At 41.9% G+C, this 16,095-nt stretch overlaps 1 protein-coding gene across 1 annotated transcript in view; it reads left to right on the top strand.

Annotated features, from left to right (window-relative positions):
- Positions 1 to 16,095, top strand: part of SYNJ2 (synaptojanin 2) — a 64,872-nt gene that overhangs the window by 13,597 nt on the left and 35,180 nt on the right. The window contains exons 3-6 of the mRNA XM_026044397.1: positions 4,284 to 4,554; positions 5,805 to 6,030; positions 14,341 to 14,424; positions 16,026 to 16,087. Of these exons, the coding sequence (XP_025900182.1) occupies positions 4,284 to 4,554; positions 5,805 to 6,030; positions 14,341 to 14,424; positions 16,026 to 16,087 (643 nt within the window). The remainder of the gene's footprint in view (positions 1 to 4,283; positions 4,555 to 5,804; positions 6,031 to 14,340; positions 14,425 to 16,025; positions 16,088 to 16,095) is intronic.

The raw sequence follows: 16,095 nt of genomic DNA on the forward strand, positions 1-16,095 counted from the left end.
TGTGTGTGTGTGTGTGTGTGTGTGAGAGAGAGAGAGAGAGAGAGAGAGAGAGAGAGAGAGAGAGAGAGAGAGAGAGAGAGAAAAGGATTGTGGGCTTCCATTTGAAGAAACCAGGCAGGAGTTCAGCCTCTCTCCTGCTGTGAATACGGAGGGAGCTCCTCAGTGTGGGAGCCTAGATGGGCCACAGGGAGTGAGCTGGCAGAGCCACGGAGGTCAGCATTAAGGTTCCTTTTGCTTCTGAAGATGTGTATATAGCTCTAAAAGTTAACTGGCTGACTTGTTCAGTCTGAGGTATACTTGATTAAAAAGTGACTGCCTATTTCATGGCTTTGTTGATTACTTATTTTCAGTGTTGTTGTTTTTGTCTTGGCAGAACAAATAAAAGTATCCTGAGTGGTGCTTAGCTCCTTTCCAGGATTGTAARCACATTTTTTTTTTAATCAGTATTATTTAGTTTATTTAAATGGTGATATTTTTCATAGAAAATAGAAAAATTTTCACAGTTGGCTTAGAACAACAGTTTTATCTGTTTCATGTGCCCTGGCCTCACAAATCCACCTACCTTAGGGAATTCTATGCTGTGAAGGTACCCAGGGCTTTTATTGTGAGAGAGTGTCCAGTAAACCAGGAATGCAGCATCTTCCATTCTTCGTGAGATTTACTAGATCATAAAAATGAAGCATGRTGCAATGATAACTGTCCTGATGATGATTTTATAAAGCAATTTCTACTCTTTAAATTTAAGTGAAAAAAGGTAGGATTGTAACTAGTAAGCTCTTTTCATATTTAAGTTGTTACTTATAGTGGGAAAGATTAATATTTATTGGAGTTTGTACATCAGAACAAAAATCATATTGACTTTTTAAGTTTAGCAATAAACAGATTGAGTTTTCAGTATATCAGTGATAATAATCAGATGTTCTGTGACTGACAGATAAACATTGACAGCCTGGACTGAAAAGACACAGGAGAAAGGCAGCATGAGGGAAGAAAAAAAAAAAAAAAAAAAAGGCTTAGGATTGAAAGAACAGATTTCTAGACATGAGCTATTGATGTTGGCAAAGAAGGGACCATTGGGAAAGCTGTGTTTAATTGTGTATGGTTTAGTGATTTTATTTTTATTTTTTTCTTAAACCATTATCTCTGTGGTACTGCCCTGCTGAGGACCCACCACAGCTCTCGCTTTGTGGAGAAGCATTTCCAGATGGTGGAGAGCACGGGGCTTCTAGCCTTGCGTGAGCGCCTGTTGTGGTTGAGAACATGCTTGACCATAGGCCTGGAGGGAGGCAGGACTAATAGGTGAACAGAGTTTGGTAGAGTCACTTTTCCTGGGTGAGGTTCTAAAAAAGTGGCAGCTGGCAGGAGCCTTCCCACTGCTCAGGATCCCATGGATGCATCCGTTGCTGTGAATGAATGTGGGGTGAGGCACAGCCGGGAGCACTGCGAGCAGGTATCGTGGTGGGCTGCTCCCCAGCGTGGTTGTGGCCCAACCAGCCAGGAACTGCAGACCCCTCAGACAAGGGTCTTGTTAGACCAGATGGTACAGAGCCAGCCTAGGGTGCTGCCCAAGGACACTGCGAATACAGCGTGGGGTGTGGGTGGTAATCTGGGAACAGAACTTCAGGCTGTTCCTGAAGCTCAGGGTCAGAGATTTGCATTAATTTGGGGCTCTGCAGTCATAGGGTTTCTGCAGTCTGCCTGCTTTATAACATATCTTGAGCAGTTGGGAAAAATATGAGACACTGGGGATGATCCAAAGACAATCTCAACTYGTAGGGTTGTCCATGAAGAGACACCCCGCTAGTTTATAGCTTAAATCGATCAGCTCTTTTTCATGTCCTCGGCTGTGTGGGGGCTGCTTGTCTCCTGTCTTGGAAGACGTAGCACTGTGAGCTCATTTGCCAACCTGCCTCTCTTTAAAAGTGTTTTGAAAAGAATGGGAAGGATTTAGACTGTTCCAAAGTAATCTGTTGCTTTTTTTTTGATTATCATAAGGGGACTTATTCTGGGAATGCAAAATACAAATGTGCAAAGGCAGGGAAGAGTACTGCAGCTTCAGAAAGCTGTCAGTCTCCTGACACTTCCAGGACATTGCAACAGCCTTTTAGCTGTGATTTCTATTTTTGAGCTCATTAGTTAGTGGAGAATGGAGATGTAGGACTTCTAGGACTTCTGTCTGTATGAATGTGCCTCCCTTTCTGGGTGTGAGTAGTTGATTGGAGAAGGTAGTTAAAAAGAGCCTAGAGTATCTGCTAACCAGTAGAAAGCTTCTCAGGGAAGGAAAACTGTGTGTAGATGTGATTGACTTTTCTGTCTTGCTGTGCTTTATGCCAACTTTTAACCTTCATAAACTGATGAACTGCTTTGTTTAGATCCAGTTATTTTCCTGTAGTTGCAAGCTCCTTGAAGAACAATCCCACTGCTACCTATTTTTTAGTTCTTTTTGGTTGTCTTAGTGTTGACTTTGCCCTTTCATCTCCTTTGAGCCCTGTAAGAAGGTTTAAGGTCCCTGAAGTCTGTGAAATCATTTGCAGTCTTGGTGTTAGCCTCCCAGCCGTTGCTGGCTTGCTGGCCCTGCCTGTTTGTAGGGCACATTAGCRGTGTTTCTTTACACTGCTTCCAAATTCCCATGAGTTGCATGTACTTCGGGCCAATCAGTTTTGCCTGGTTTCACAAAAGCTCTGCAGTCCGTGAGCTTTCAACCTGGAGCCCCTTCTTTCAAGAGGCTGCAAAGCAGTAGTTGCTCTGGTGAACAAGGTGACAACTGTTCTRCTGCTTAATCCTGTTTAATTATGCTCTATCATTTGTGAAGAGGAATGCACTGTCAGAGTATAAGTATTTCTAACCTGCCACTACAGTACCAGCTAGAAAAATACTGCTGTGGTTTGAAAACACTCCTGAAGGAGAACAAAACATACCCTTGTTACAGAAAGAAATGCTATGAGTGGAACTTCATAAATACCACCTACACTGGCTCTGTGCAGAACAGAAGTCAGCAGAACAGAACAAATGAGCTCTAAAGTCCCACCTCGTCCTGCCCCATGTGCCTACACAAATATTCTGGCCTTGCTGAAAATCACCCCTCAGCCAAGTTTCTTTAGCTGATGTGCCCTCTGGAAGCTCTGCTGATGTTTCAGAAGCCCAAACTGTGGCACAAGAGGYGGACAAGAGTCCACCCCTGTTTTGGGGCAGTGTGTTGTTGTGGAAGGCTGAGGAGAGGTCCCAGGAAATGATTCCTGTTATTACTTGAAAGCTTCCTGCTGAGGTTTGTCATTGTGCCCTTGGCTGAATAGCCTGCTCGTGGCAAGTCAACTGTGGCTTCTGTGGGGCTGGAGCTGTAAGTCTCGGCGTGCTGTCATCTCTTAACACCAACCAGAGTGAGTGGAATGGTGTTGCCTCCATTGGAGCACAACTGAAGTGAATCAAACAGCTGAACTATTTTTCAGCAAAAACGGTGATTTTGAAATACTAGTTCTAGTGTTCCTTAATTACTTTATCATTTCAGATTGAATGAGTAGACCTTGAAATCCTACTGTAGTCCTACTAATTATTTGTTTATTGAATTGTTCTCAAGTTTCAAAGTTTGTCTTTCAGTTTTAAGGTCCTGGAGTTCAAGTACCTCATGCTTTTATGCCTTTCTTAGCAGCCATGAGAGCTAGTTTTTTAATAGTGCTTGAGCTTGGTTTACAGTCATACTGTAACTTCCTGAGTGTCTGAACATACCTGGCTTCRGCATAAGCCAGAAATAGGCTTGAAAGCTTAATACCTTTAAAATTGAAAAATCAATTGAAAAATCCACAGAGAGGAATATTCAGTGAGTATATGATGTCTTAAGCACATTTGTTTTGCCCAAAATGCATCTTCAACCTGAGTAATTTCTGATGAGAAAGACAAAAGTCTTCATTTAGCTGAGAACTCCCATATGAATAACCAGTTTTTATCTTTCATGTGAATCAAATCCACTCAAAAACATATGTTTCTCAGGGGACTGAAACTTTATTTTAAGTAGTGCCCAAGCCCAGTGTCATTGCACTCTAACGCAGCAAAGGGCAGGAAGATGTAAATACAGTGGAGTATTATGCAACTGCACTTGCTTTCTGAATGCCTTTTGACTGTAGGTTAGGGGAGTGAACTTTGCCCATGTGCTCGTTGTTGGTATTTGTTTTCTTCCGAAGCAGAGTTACTGGCCTCTGCTGGAGCCCTGTCAACGTTCCAGGTGACAGGACTGATTCAAAATGACACCTCTGTCCACCTGTAACGCTTGTGTAACTGTCACCTTCTAGGTAACACTCGGCTGCACTTTCTGGTCCTGGTGACAGGCTGTACGTCGGTGGGAAAAATCCTGGACGTGGAAGTTTACAAAATTACTGCAACAGATTTCTGTCCTCTCCAGGAAGAAACCAAGGAAGAGGAGCGTGTCACTGCCTTGAAGAAAATACTGAACTCTGGGATGTTTTATTTCTCCTGGCCTAATGCAGGCTCAAACTTAGACTTGACTGTCCGGGCTCAGAAGCAGGGTGATAACCACTATGAATCTGGTAACTCGTTCTTCTGGTTAGTACTGCATGTTCTATCAGAGTCTAATGTCATCCCTGTCTGCATCTTTGTGGTCAAACCAGCCCCAGAGAGGGTGGATGCATGTGCTTCAGGTGCTCCATCTTCTAGCTTTTGAGCATGTAATTTTTTGGGGGGCACGTGGCCTCAGTGGCATAAAGTCATGCTGTAACTGCATGGTAAAACAGGGAAAAAAGTAACTTCTGTTTAAATAAATTTAATCTGTTGTGTTTTTAAAAAGAAGATTCATTGTTCACTCTACTGAAAAAAAAAACGGTAATGAATAATTACCCTTTCAGTTCTTTTTAATAATTTGCTTGAAAAGTTACAAGTGTAGCCATAAATACTTCAACTTTTCTACTTTCTGCATCACTTTGTTCCCCCTCGCTAATCCCACAGTAGCCCATGGAGAGATTCCACACTTTTACGTGGTGTGGAAAAAGGGCTGCAACATATTCTTCTAGTTGCACATTTACTTAAAAAATGTAAAATGAATTTACATTTCTCTGAGACAGATGCATCCTGTAGAAAAAAGCTCTTCAGGGATTTACATAGATAGAATAATTGTGCAGATCTGTTGCCAAGCAGTGAATGATCGTAAGAGGGGTTTTCTTGGCTCTCATCAGTGATTAAAGGCACATTTTGAAAAGTGAAATGGGAAGAAAACCAGAAGAGTCTGATGTCGCTGTTAATGACACTTGATAAATTTATTTCATTTTTTGTTTTTAAATTTAAGGTTAAAAAAGACATTTCCCCTTAATTTTAGTAGATTTTTTTGTGCTATTGCCACTGATTCACAGGCCCAGTCTTTGTTTGGAGTGTTTTCCTGAAAATGCTGTTGGGTTTTAAAATAACTTTTTATCTTGTAGTGTGTAAATAAGATCTGGGCAATACTGTTTGAAGCTTAATTATCTTGATAGCACTGTTTTTTTAAAAAAAGAGACTGTTAATTATAAGTGTATTTCTTGAGCTAAAAGAGGGGACATTTGCATCTGCATTTAAAAGGCAGAGGAATTGGAGGCAGAGGAATATGGAAAATTGTTTGGTGGTAGCAGCAATTGAAATTTGCCATGTTATGCCCACCGTAGTAATTTACAGTAATTTCCCCCTGATCTTTCTGGGTTTCAGGTGAAGTAAAGCTAAAGCAGAAAAGGGATCCCATAACTTAGTGATCATCGTGGGTTGGGGTCTGTTTCTCTGTCTCGTTTCCTGAAGCAATACACCCGTGTGTGCCCTGCTGCCCCTCGCAGGAACCAGCTGCTGCACGTGCCCTTCCAGCACTACCAGGTGAACTGCTCCGAGTGGCTGCTCAAGGTCATCTGTGGCGTGGTGGACATCCGCACCGTGTACGCGTCCCATCAGAAGGCCAAAGCCTGCCTCATATCCCGCGTCAGCTGGGAGCGGGCCGGGGCCCGCTTCCACATTCGAGGCGTCAGCGACGATGGGCACGTGTCGAACTTCGTGGAGACGGAGCAGGTACGTGAATGTGTCCGGGGGCTTTGAATGAACTTATCCCCTCTAGCTTAGTAGGGACAGAGTTTGCAGCAAGGCTCAGAGGTGTCCACTGGGCGCTTTTTGCAGTAGTATTTCAGATGCTGCTGTGCCTAGCCGGTCTGTTGGAGCTTGCCCATGATGTGCGTGTTTGCAGGCTGTTCTTTTTCTGYGTTTCTGGCTTCTCCAGGCACATGCTTTTCATTAATGCTTTTAGTTTTTCTGCCTGAATGTGAAAGTCGCWGTTGTTTGGGATCATGGTGGTTATAAACATAGATTTTAAAAATATTTCGAGTTCTGTCTTGATACATGTGTAATCAGCATGTCTAAGCAGAAGGGTCTAAGCTGCACAAACTTAGAATTAATAAGATCCATGTTTAAGTGTTGTTTTAAATCTGTTTCAGAAAACGTCAAATTTACTTTACAATTTTGGCATACGTTTTCGAGTACATTATTTTTTCAAGTTCATCATGTTTTCCGTGATATAGACCATTGGGGAAAAAATGCTAGAAAGGTTTTCATAAAGTAAAAATCTCTACATTTTATTTCCCTCTTTCGTTTGTTTTCAGTATCTTTCTTAGTCCATGCTGCAAGCTTTGCTGGGATATACTTTTTAATCCCCYGTACTACAACAGTGTAGCTGTGTTTATTCTCATGTGAAAGAATTTTGGCTAAGGAATCTCTGKTTTTTAGCAGAGAATAGATTTGAGATTTGCTTTTGATTCTAAGGAAGTCACCTAAAATCATACAAATTCTTATGATCATAAATATGAAAGTGTAAAACTGCTCCAGTTTGCAGCCTTCATTTTTGTRCAGTAAGCTTTTCAGCTCTGAAATTAGGGTGATTATTAACCTCCTGCYTCACAAGACTTCTGCAGAGCACTGAGGACAACATTAATAGAAGCTTGGTTCTGTAGTGGTTGCTATATTACCGTCAAGAGGAACTCGCAGTGCTCAAATATATCTTATTTATCAGAAGGAMGCTGCCCAGGAAAGGAACTGTGACTGCTGGAAGGCAAAAGGCTAGTAATCAAACCACAGAGAGGAGCCACCAGGAGAGGATTTGCACCAGTAAGAGATAGGGGACCTCAGATTTTGTATGTGTTTATAGCAACCTTTGTTCCAGCTAATACTGAAGACAAGCTCATGGGTAAAATATATTCAGCAGGCTCCCCTGATKGACATAGCCAACCAAATAACAACACACTCAGTTGTCGTTACCACACGTAGTTTCACTTACTACCTTGAAAATTAATTAAGCCACTGGACCCTGAAGAATCTGAAATCTTCTGTGCCAGCTGAAATGAGTGCTTTCTTGTTCAAGTGTAACCACCTGTCCTTTTTGAATAGAAATAGAAATTACTAGCAGTCAGAACCACATTACTTAATCTACAGAAAGGGATGTCTCTATGAGGAGAATAGATTAACTGGCAAGTAAGATAATAATCTAATCTTAAAGTTCAATTACTTTGAGTGCTTTCATTGCGTTTCTATAAAATTGTGCATGCAGTGTGGAATGTTTTCATATATGTGTACATGTGTTGCTATGCATGCAGTGCACATACAGTGCCACACAGTGCACATACAATGCCATGCAGTGCATGTACAATGAGGTGATGCTCMCAAGGGGAGGGTAGTGAGACCTTTCTTGTGCTTACATGGTTGAGTATGGTGCAGAGATGTTTTAGCTATTTGTGTCATTATTTGTTCCAGAAAGAACGTAGCCCCCTCACTGCAGGACTGTGCGTGAGASTTTGCTTCCACTAAGGGCAGCATGCTGGCCCCAAAGTGTACCGCTGYGTTAGCAGCGGTATTTCCTCATGGCATGGTGCGAGGGCCGCAGCTCACTTGGTGCTGACCTCTCTATTTCCCCACAGGATAATGTGGGATTGCCTTCAGGCAACTGTTTGCCCTAAATTCAGCAAGGTTTGGTAACTTAAAAAATTTCCTTAAGGTGTTGCCTTGATGGTACAGCCTCAAGCACTTCACCTGGTTCTGCTGATGCCACATGTCTTCAGACTTGGCAGTACCTCAGGGAGTTGCAGACAGATATTCCCTATTCCCAACTGGATACTCCAGGCATGCTTGAAGCATGTGCAAATGTCACATACGACCTTCTACCCCTTGGTCAAAATCTCACCTGTGATGCCCGTGATTTTTTGCCTCTGTCCTCTTCTTTCCTTTTTGACTTCTAATAGGCTGTCCTGGCAGTTTTCTGCTTAGTTTTCAAGYGTCTGCAAATTCTCTTTGCTGGATCCCAAGCTCTTCCCATGTAGTGCTTGAGTCTGTTTTGTCAGCTTGTGAATTCTCTGCTAATGATAATTTTCTTTTGTGCCTCTGTTCCAGAGCAACTGAAAGTCAAGTCCTGGAACCTCTAAACATTACTAGAAAATCCGTTGGTGCATTGGAAAGTGCAGATAGCTCTGCTCACCAAAAAATGCAATTTTCTTATGGGACTCAGGAACAGAAGAAGGGACATATACCACTTTAAGTAATAACTTGGTACAGTGTGCTATTTTAGTCAAATGCCTTCTCATTGGCACTGTGTGTTACTTAGGAGATGAAGAATGTTCTTGTGCTGAAATGCAAAGGAAAGAAAATATACAGTTAGCAGTTGTCTAACTAGGAAATACTTCTACTACCCTGCTTACTGCTTGGGCCAGAAGTAATGTGTTGTACTTAATTATATTCCTGAAGTACATTGATCAGTGTGGCAAAAGTAAAGTGGTTTGTGCATGAGAAGAGCTGGGGGTTGGCCCCTGGTGAAGGGCAGAGCGGTGCCTGGTCACTGGTGCTCCCAACAGCTGGGGCACAAGCAGGTTCCTCACAGGGGCTGCTGTGCTCTGCTCTGCGCAGCCAGGAGCTGCTGTGAAGTGGGAGGACTAAAGGAGTTTGAGTGTTTGCAACTAGCTGAGCAAAAGCAAGAGTGAAATGGTTATGCAGTGAAAAACACAAGCAGRTTGAAAATTGTAACAAAGACCTGCAGTTTTAAGGAGTAGTGTGGGGTTTGGTTTGGTTTTAAAAGAGGAAATTGAAGTTGCTGTTGCTAGTGGTGATAAACAGTGGTTTTACCAAACTGAATGTCTTAAGAAAGCAAAGCCGGGCTAACCGCTGGGATGCCTGAGATGCAGTTCAAGCTGGCACCCACTCACCATTAGGAAGTAAAAGTCCTAGAATAAACTCTCTCCTACTTTCATAGTAGACTACTGACTAATCCCCTGTGAGGTAATATCTTGGCTGAGTAACATTTTGTTTCCATTGGCTGCAGCCTGTACAGTATAATGGCACGCTGGCTGGGTGCTTGCAGGGTTAAGCAGCACCCGTGGATTCTGAACAGGCAGGACTTCTTCCCTCTCTGCAGTGAATTACATCTAACATTTCCCTGGGTTTTGGTTGTTTGTGGGTTTTTTTTTTGTGTGTTTTTATTTTGTTTTTATTTTGTTTTTTTTGGAAGAGGAAGAGACACACAGTCTTATCTGCAGGCAGCTCTGTTGTGCATAGATGCTGTTMTTCTGTCTCCCCCTGCATTAGCCTTGTGGCATTTTAGCTCCACAGTGAGTCACTTTTGTGGGCTTACTTAACTGCTGTGACTCACTGCCTTTGAGAAGAAAGTTAAATATCCCACTTTGCTTTTTCTGTTCAAAATGAAACTACTAAACGTTCTTTTGAATGTTTGATCATTTGGTTTGCATCTTTACAAAGAAAAAAGAAAACATGGTAAGAAGGATTTAAGCAGAAACAAAATATGAAGGAAAAAAAAGGGAGAATTTATTTGAGGCAAGGGCGGGGGGACTGTAAAATGTGTCCTTCCAGGTTTACTGCCAGGATTTTCTACTGGGTAGGCAGTTCTTCCTGTGTGCAGAGTTGCAGATAATTCTTGAGTAAAGTTTTAAAATCAACCTCTATTTCTGTTGGTAGTTTAAATGATATATTTTTGCCTTGTTTGCATATGAGAGCTCTCCACTGAGATTGCAGTTTGCTTTATCAGGTCTTTTTTTCCCTTCATCTTTCCTTTCTCCCCTAGTAATCTCCTAAAGTTGACTGTCATGTTCTTTTCATTCTCCTGATAGTACTGAGAAACAAGCATGGTTTTGGAGAATACCTGGGGGAGAAGCTGAAAGGAAAGCAGTGACAGGTATTCTCCAAAGAGTGGTGGTATTTGGCCCTATATGACTTAAGAGGAACAACTGTTACCAAAGATAAATTAATGATTTCCGTTGTTTTCCCTCTTCCAGGGCGTTTCAAAGACGCATATAAAATGGAAGCCTTTCTGAGGCATTAAAAGGAAATGCTGCAAATTTGGATTAACCTTCCCTTTTTCCAGTTTAAGTGTTGGACACTGATTAAGAAAAATAATCCTGATTTTATGGTAACTTCTGGACYATGCTGGATGGCTCTGTAGGAGACGAATGGATGCAGTCATGTGGTTAGTTTATTTTCTGGATCAGGTCTTAGTATGGCCTCAGGCATGGTGGAAGATTATTTTGGCAAATGTATTCTTGGATCCTGTGGTCTGGCTTGAAGGGGCTCAGAGAGTGGTATGTTGAGGCCATCTGCTCTTCGTGGGCTGTGTGGCAAAGCTGGAGATCCCAGAATAAGCTGTGAGTATCTATCTCATCATGGACTGTATGGTGTGATCCTTGAGTCTGTGAGGAATTCTGCTGTTTGAAGTTGTGACAGGATCATTATTTCCCTCTAACAGAGCTAAGAGAGAGAGATTAGTGAATAAATCATTCTGAGCGATGAATAAGATCAACTGCCTGGGATTAACATCTAGGTGCAGTTTGGCACTTGGTGCTGTGAGGGCCAGCATTAGGTACCAGCTGGATGTCAGAGATGTTTGTTTCTTGCTCAGAGCTTGAGGAGGGCAGCCTGTGCATGAAACACAAGCTTTGGCTGTGTGTTCGGGAAAGAACTGTGGTGAAGAGAGAAGGTCTGGCACTATGGATCAGCAGGAGAAGGGTMAGAAGTTTGTTCTCTTGAGCTGTCACACTGTCACCCTCCATCATCGTGTTGGCTAAAGAGAGCACCAGAGGACTGTAAGGCAGCAGGAGATGTGTGATCACTGCTGACACTGCAGATCAGAGGACAGGCAATCTGTTATGAAGGCTCAGAGCTCCTCCATGTGATTTGAAGTCTCTCGTTGCTGTTTTGTTGTCTAAGAGGAAATGAGTCTTTCAGGAAATGAGTCTGAAAATCCATCCAGCCATATGCACTGGGTTATTTTGTGGGCCGGAGCCTTTGAGGTAGTAAAAAAAACCTCCTTGAGGATTTTGGGGATTTAGTAGAAAAGAAGCACCTTCTCTGCTGAATCCCAGAGATTGGCACAATTCTAAGCTTTCAGTAAATGGTTACAGTCTGTCTAGGAAGCACTGACTGGCAAAAAAAAAAACTCCCACTCATTTTAGAAATATATTTTTCCAACTCACTGGCAGCTTTGAAGAAAATAGTTTTGGATTCTTCTAGGTCAGAAGAATGAGGTGAGAGGATTGTGAAAGACCACAGAATTGCTCTAGAGAATAGGATGACGAGTCCTGTAAGTAAAAGGAGAGAAAAAATGTGCTAAGGGGGTCTATGCTGAAGAGACCATCCTCCCAGAAACTTCCTCTGAATTTCTGAAAGCTATATGATGTGTATTAAAAAAATCCATTTCTTTAAAACATTGTTTCATCATAGGACAGTTTCATATGAGATCTCAGCATGACAGTGGGAGAGGAATGATCACAGAATAAAAAATAAATCTTTGCTTTGATTCAGACATCCTGGTTACAGCAATTTGCAGATTATAGAGCAGCAAATAGTTAAAAGAGGTAACAGGTGAAAAACAGTGCACAGAAAATGTGAATGATAGTTGGGATAAACATCTATCAACTCTTGAGAGTGTTGAATCACTAAATAAATGGTAATATGTTAATGCAGGAAGGCAGAAGAGGTATTTTTCTTTTGTATTTGGCATTTAAAAAGAAGGATAAAAGGGTTCATGGTCATTCAGGGTCCAAAACTGTAGTGAATGCTTTCTATGTATACGATAGCTCGGGCAGATGTTGAACCGCAGACGTTAAAATGAAAATTATTGTTTAGCTCAACAGGTCTAGAGATTTGAAAGTAGGAGTTTTCATAGGGCTGGCCAGAGTGACACTAGAAGTGTCAATTTTCAGTTAGGAAAATGGGAAGTTGCAGAAGACTCTAAGAAACCTGATGTATTCAGTGGGAGGACTGGTCTTCTGCAGTAAGCTAAGCGGCCAGGTTGTACTTAATATGTGATATTGGACGTATCTGATTTCTCTGTAGARCAGCTTTGTCTATAATTCTCATGATTGAGCAGGAACATTTCATTTCAGGCATTTCACTTATCACCAAGGTGATTGTTCTTAAATTTTGAAGTGAGCCAATTGTGACTTGCCTTTGCTCAGGTTCAAGGCCATGTTCCTCTTTGCTATGAGTCAGGGTAATCCTGGGGCTGCCAGGGGAGCTGCACAATTTGCTCTCCCTTAGAATGGGCTCCTCTGACTGGATGACAGTGTGTGAAAAGATGATTCAGTGTTTTGAAGTTACTGACTCATCTCTGACAACCTGCCTCAGTGAGGATGTGATACAGAGGGAGATGGAGGGACTTCTCACTTCCCTTGCAGCCCAGCTGTGTGAGCAGCTTTGCTGAGGAGAGAAGCAAGGAGAGGTGGGCCCGCGTGTCACCATGGTAACCAGCTCCTGGCCCCATTCCCAAAACGTGTGCTGGGAAAGCATGTCTGGGGCCTGAGCCTTTCCCGAGCCTTGCAAGGAGGTTCTCAAAGCAACAAGCTGCCGTGAAACACCTGCCCTCTCTTCCAGGAGTTGCGCTAGGAGGAGGAGAGCCACAGAAGGCCTCTGAATTGATTGATGTGGGGCTGAAAACATCAAGAAGTGCAGTTTTCAATGCTGACCCCCATTCTAACACTTACTTTCTTTGTGTTCATAATAAAATTACTTATACTTTTGGTTCCTAGTGAAAGAAGGATAATTCTAAGTGGCCTTCAAAAATATTGTAGGAATTAATTAGATGAAACTGGTGACAGAATGTTTAAATATTTCCCTACTACTTCCCTGGTGTAGGTGTGCTTCTATTCACTTGTATAGCTCCAAAAATCCTGCTTTGGTGATAACTGTAAAGATGAGAGGTTCAGATAAGTAGAGGCATTTCTGAGCCACCCAGACAGTTTGTCCAGTGACAAATGCAGAAGTACAGATTACACTAACATTGTGTGGTAGCCCATTTTCAGGTTATTTTCTATTTTGGGGASCGCTAGCCAGCTGGCACCTGCTGTGCTAAGTGATACGCTGTGGTGCAGATGGGGCTACCTGGACGCCCTGTGTGGATTCGGTTCCTCGCAGGGCTGCTGCGCGCTCATTGTGAAGCAGGAGATAACAGCGGTGGGTGTCATGTAACGCACATGGAGAGCAGCCAGATTCCACTGCTAAGTATAGGCCGGGGGTGAGCCCGGCCTTGCACAGTTGCTCGCTGTCTGAAGATAGTGCCTTTTGTGCTGCGTTCACATATAGGGCAGCGTTTTCCTCRGGGGCTGGCAGAGGGCAAAAGCAAAGGGGGAAATGAGCCGTTGCCCTTCATGTAGCTTTGTCTCCAAGTCAGTTTGGTAACAGCTTTATAACAAATATGAAGGGAGAGTTTGAGATCTGGTCAGGGAATGAAGTGGAGAGTGTGGAGCCTCTCGCTGTGGAGCTCCTAGAAAGGAAATAGTGCACGTCCTGCTCACTCTATCTCAGAATGGGAGTGGCAGAGCTGCTGGTTGCGCTGAGATTTATTTGGACACTCTGACAAGGCTCAACATGCAGTGAAATAAGAAATAGTAAATAAAGTAGGAGAAAGGCTTATCCCACACCTGACATTACCCATCACTGGTCACAAGGAGCAGTGGCATTTTGCCCAGTAAGATTTTATGAGAGAGACAGTGAGAGTAGCTGGCTGGTCTTCCTGAGTCTCACCACTAGTAGATTGAATCCATCTTCCCTGTGGATGAAATATTCCTTTTATCTTACCAGTAGTGGTGGTTTAAGGTTCTCTTGTATCAGGTGAGTAGTTAACTGAATCTGCTGTGATGGTATGAAAGCGAATCTGCTCTGCTTTGTGTCCCTGCCTGGGAGTCTGTGGAAAAAGGACGGAGCAGTAAGGAGATACGCTGCCTTTCATTGTTTACCTTTTTTCACCCTTTGAATTTAGTGTCTTGAACTGCCGTCTGATCAAGGAGTCTCAGCCTGGCATGCCTGACTGGAGAACTCTTTCCCTTTATTTTACTCTTTCAGACAATTTACTTGGATGATGCTGTCTCTTCCTTTGTGCAGATCAGGGGCTCTGTTCCACTCTTYTGGGAGCAACCGGGGCTTCAGGTAAACAAACAAACAAATCCTACCTTGCTTGTTGCTCTTGCTGCTTATAATTTATAATTTAGAAGCTTCATAAGAGTAAATATTTTTCAAATGAACTTCTGTGAAATTGCTGAGCTCTTTCATTTCAGGATTGTCTTGTAGGACATTTTTCACATTATAAAAATTACAAATAGAAAGCTGGCAAATAGCTGTACTTCCTGAAGTTTAACATTTTCATGTCTTCATATGCTTCTGCAGGAAGGTCTTTGTCCCAATGTTTAAAATGAGGCTTACAGCAAAGTCTTTATTACATTTTTTTTATTTGACTCGGAACAACATTTTCTTCTGCAATGCCAAGTCAGCATGATGTCCTTCAAACAAAATATAATGCCCAGACAGTAGGTCTGCTAGATGTAAGTGAAAAAGGGTTCCAATCTGATCTGTAAAGTAGAAATATAGTTTAATCACATGATTATTGCATCAAGTCTGCAATGTTACATATAATCTGGGAGCTATGGTTTACAGATGATTACAAACATGAGTCCATTATTCTTCACATTCTCTGAACAGAGGGATAAGTAACTTGAATGTGTATGCATATACGTGTCAAAATAGAAGATATATAAAAATATTATTCATTAAAGATAATATGTTGTTTGATCATTAAATCTAACATCAAAGTACCATTCAGAAGTACTGAATTTAGTGCAAAACAAAGATGAGACCTGTTAGCATCATCTAGAGCAGTATTTTCTTCCTGTTATAAAGCGTGAGGGGCTGTATGTTTTGCAAACTTCCTACCCATGGTGTAATTGTATCTGGCAGTGTTGCTCTGAGTGCTATAAAGCCACAGAATATTTCCACTGATATAAGTATTTTTGGCTCATGGGGAACATGTTTAGTTAAACAGAATTTTCATTTTTCTACRAGGAGCATGGTCTGAATTTTTGCTTAATCTCTATTATAAATTATGCAGCCTTCATTCATGTGAAACAATACACAATCTTACAAATAATTAGCAATGCCTTTTTTGAAGAAGAAAGAAGCCCTCTGCATTGAGTATCAATAGGGGTATCTAGTATTCAAACGGAGCTTAAAACTACTTTGGTTGACATCCATATTAAGAGTCCCGTTAGACAGTGGCACAGGATTTCATTCTTTATGTTTTCCAAGGGCAATTCTGATACTTTTTTTTTTTTTGTATGTAAATAATAAAAGACAAAACAAAACAGGACAGACAGTCCATGGTACTGGCATAACAGCAGCCATTTAGCCAGCTGAAGGGAAGGAAGGAAGCTGCACACGCAGCATATCTGTGTGATGCTGTGTGGAATATTTTCTAGAGGAAGTTGGCTAGTGGGTATGATTTATTTGATATAAAAAGATGTTTAGGTATTATGTTGCTTAATGATGATCATGTTTTCACTTGTAGTTGTAAATGTTGTCTAATAAAAGCCCTGGCTTTTGTATTAAGGATATTACATGTGTGGGTGTGTAGGCTTTTGGAGATGTCTACAGAGATGTTTCCTTTGAAGGAAAGAGGGAGACATCTAGTGATTTAGAAGTCTAGCAACTTAGGGAATGATTTCTCTCCTTGTTTCCCTTCTGATATTTTATTTTAGGTGGGATCTCATCATCTGAGGCTTAACAGAGGTCTGGAAGCTAATGCTCCTGCATTTGACAGGTAAACTT

The sequence above is a fragment of the Nothoprocta perdicaria genome, unplaced genomic scaffold (assembly GCF_003342845.1).
Source record: "Nothoprocta perdicaria isolate Ctin4 unplaced genomic scaffold, notPer1 scaffold_36, whole genome shotgun sequence".
NCBI lineage: Eukaryota > Metazoa > Chordata > Aves > Tinamiformes > Tinamidae > Nothoprocta > Nothoprocta perdicaria.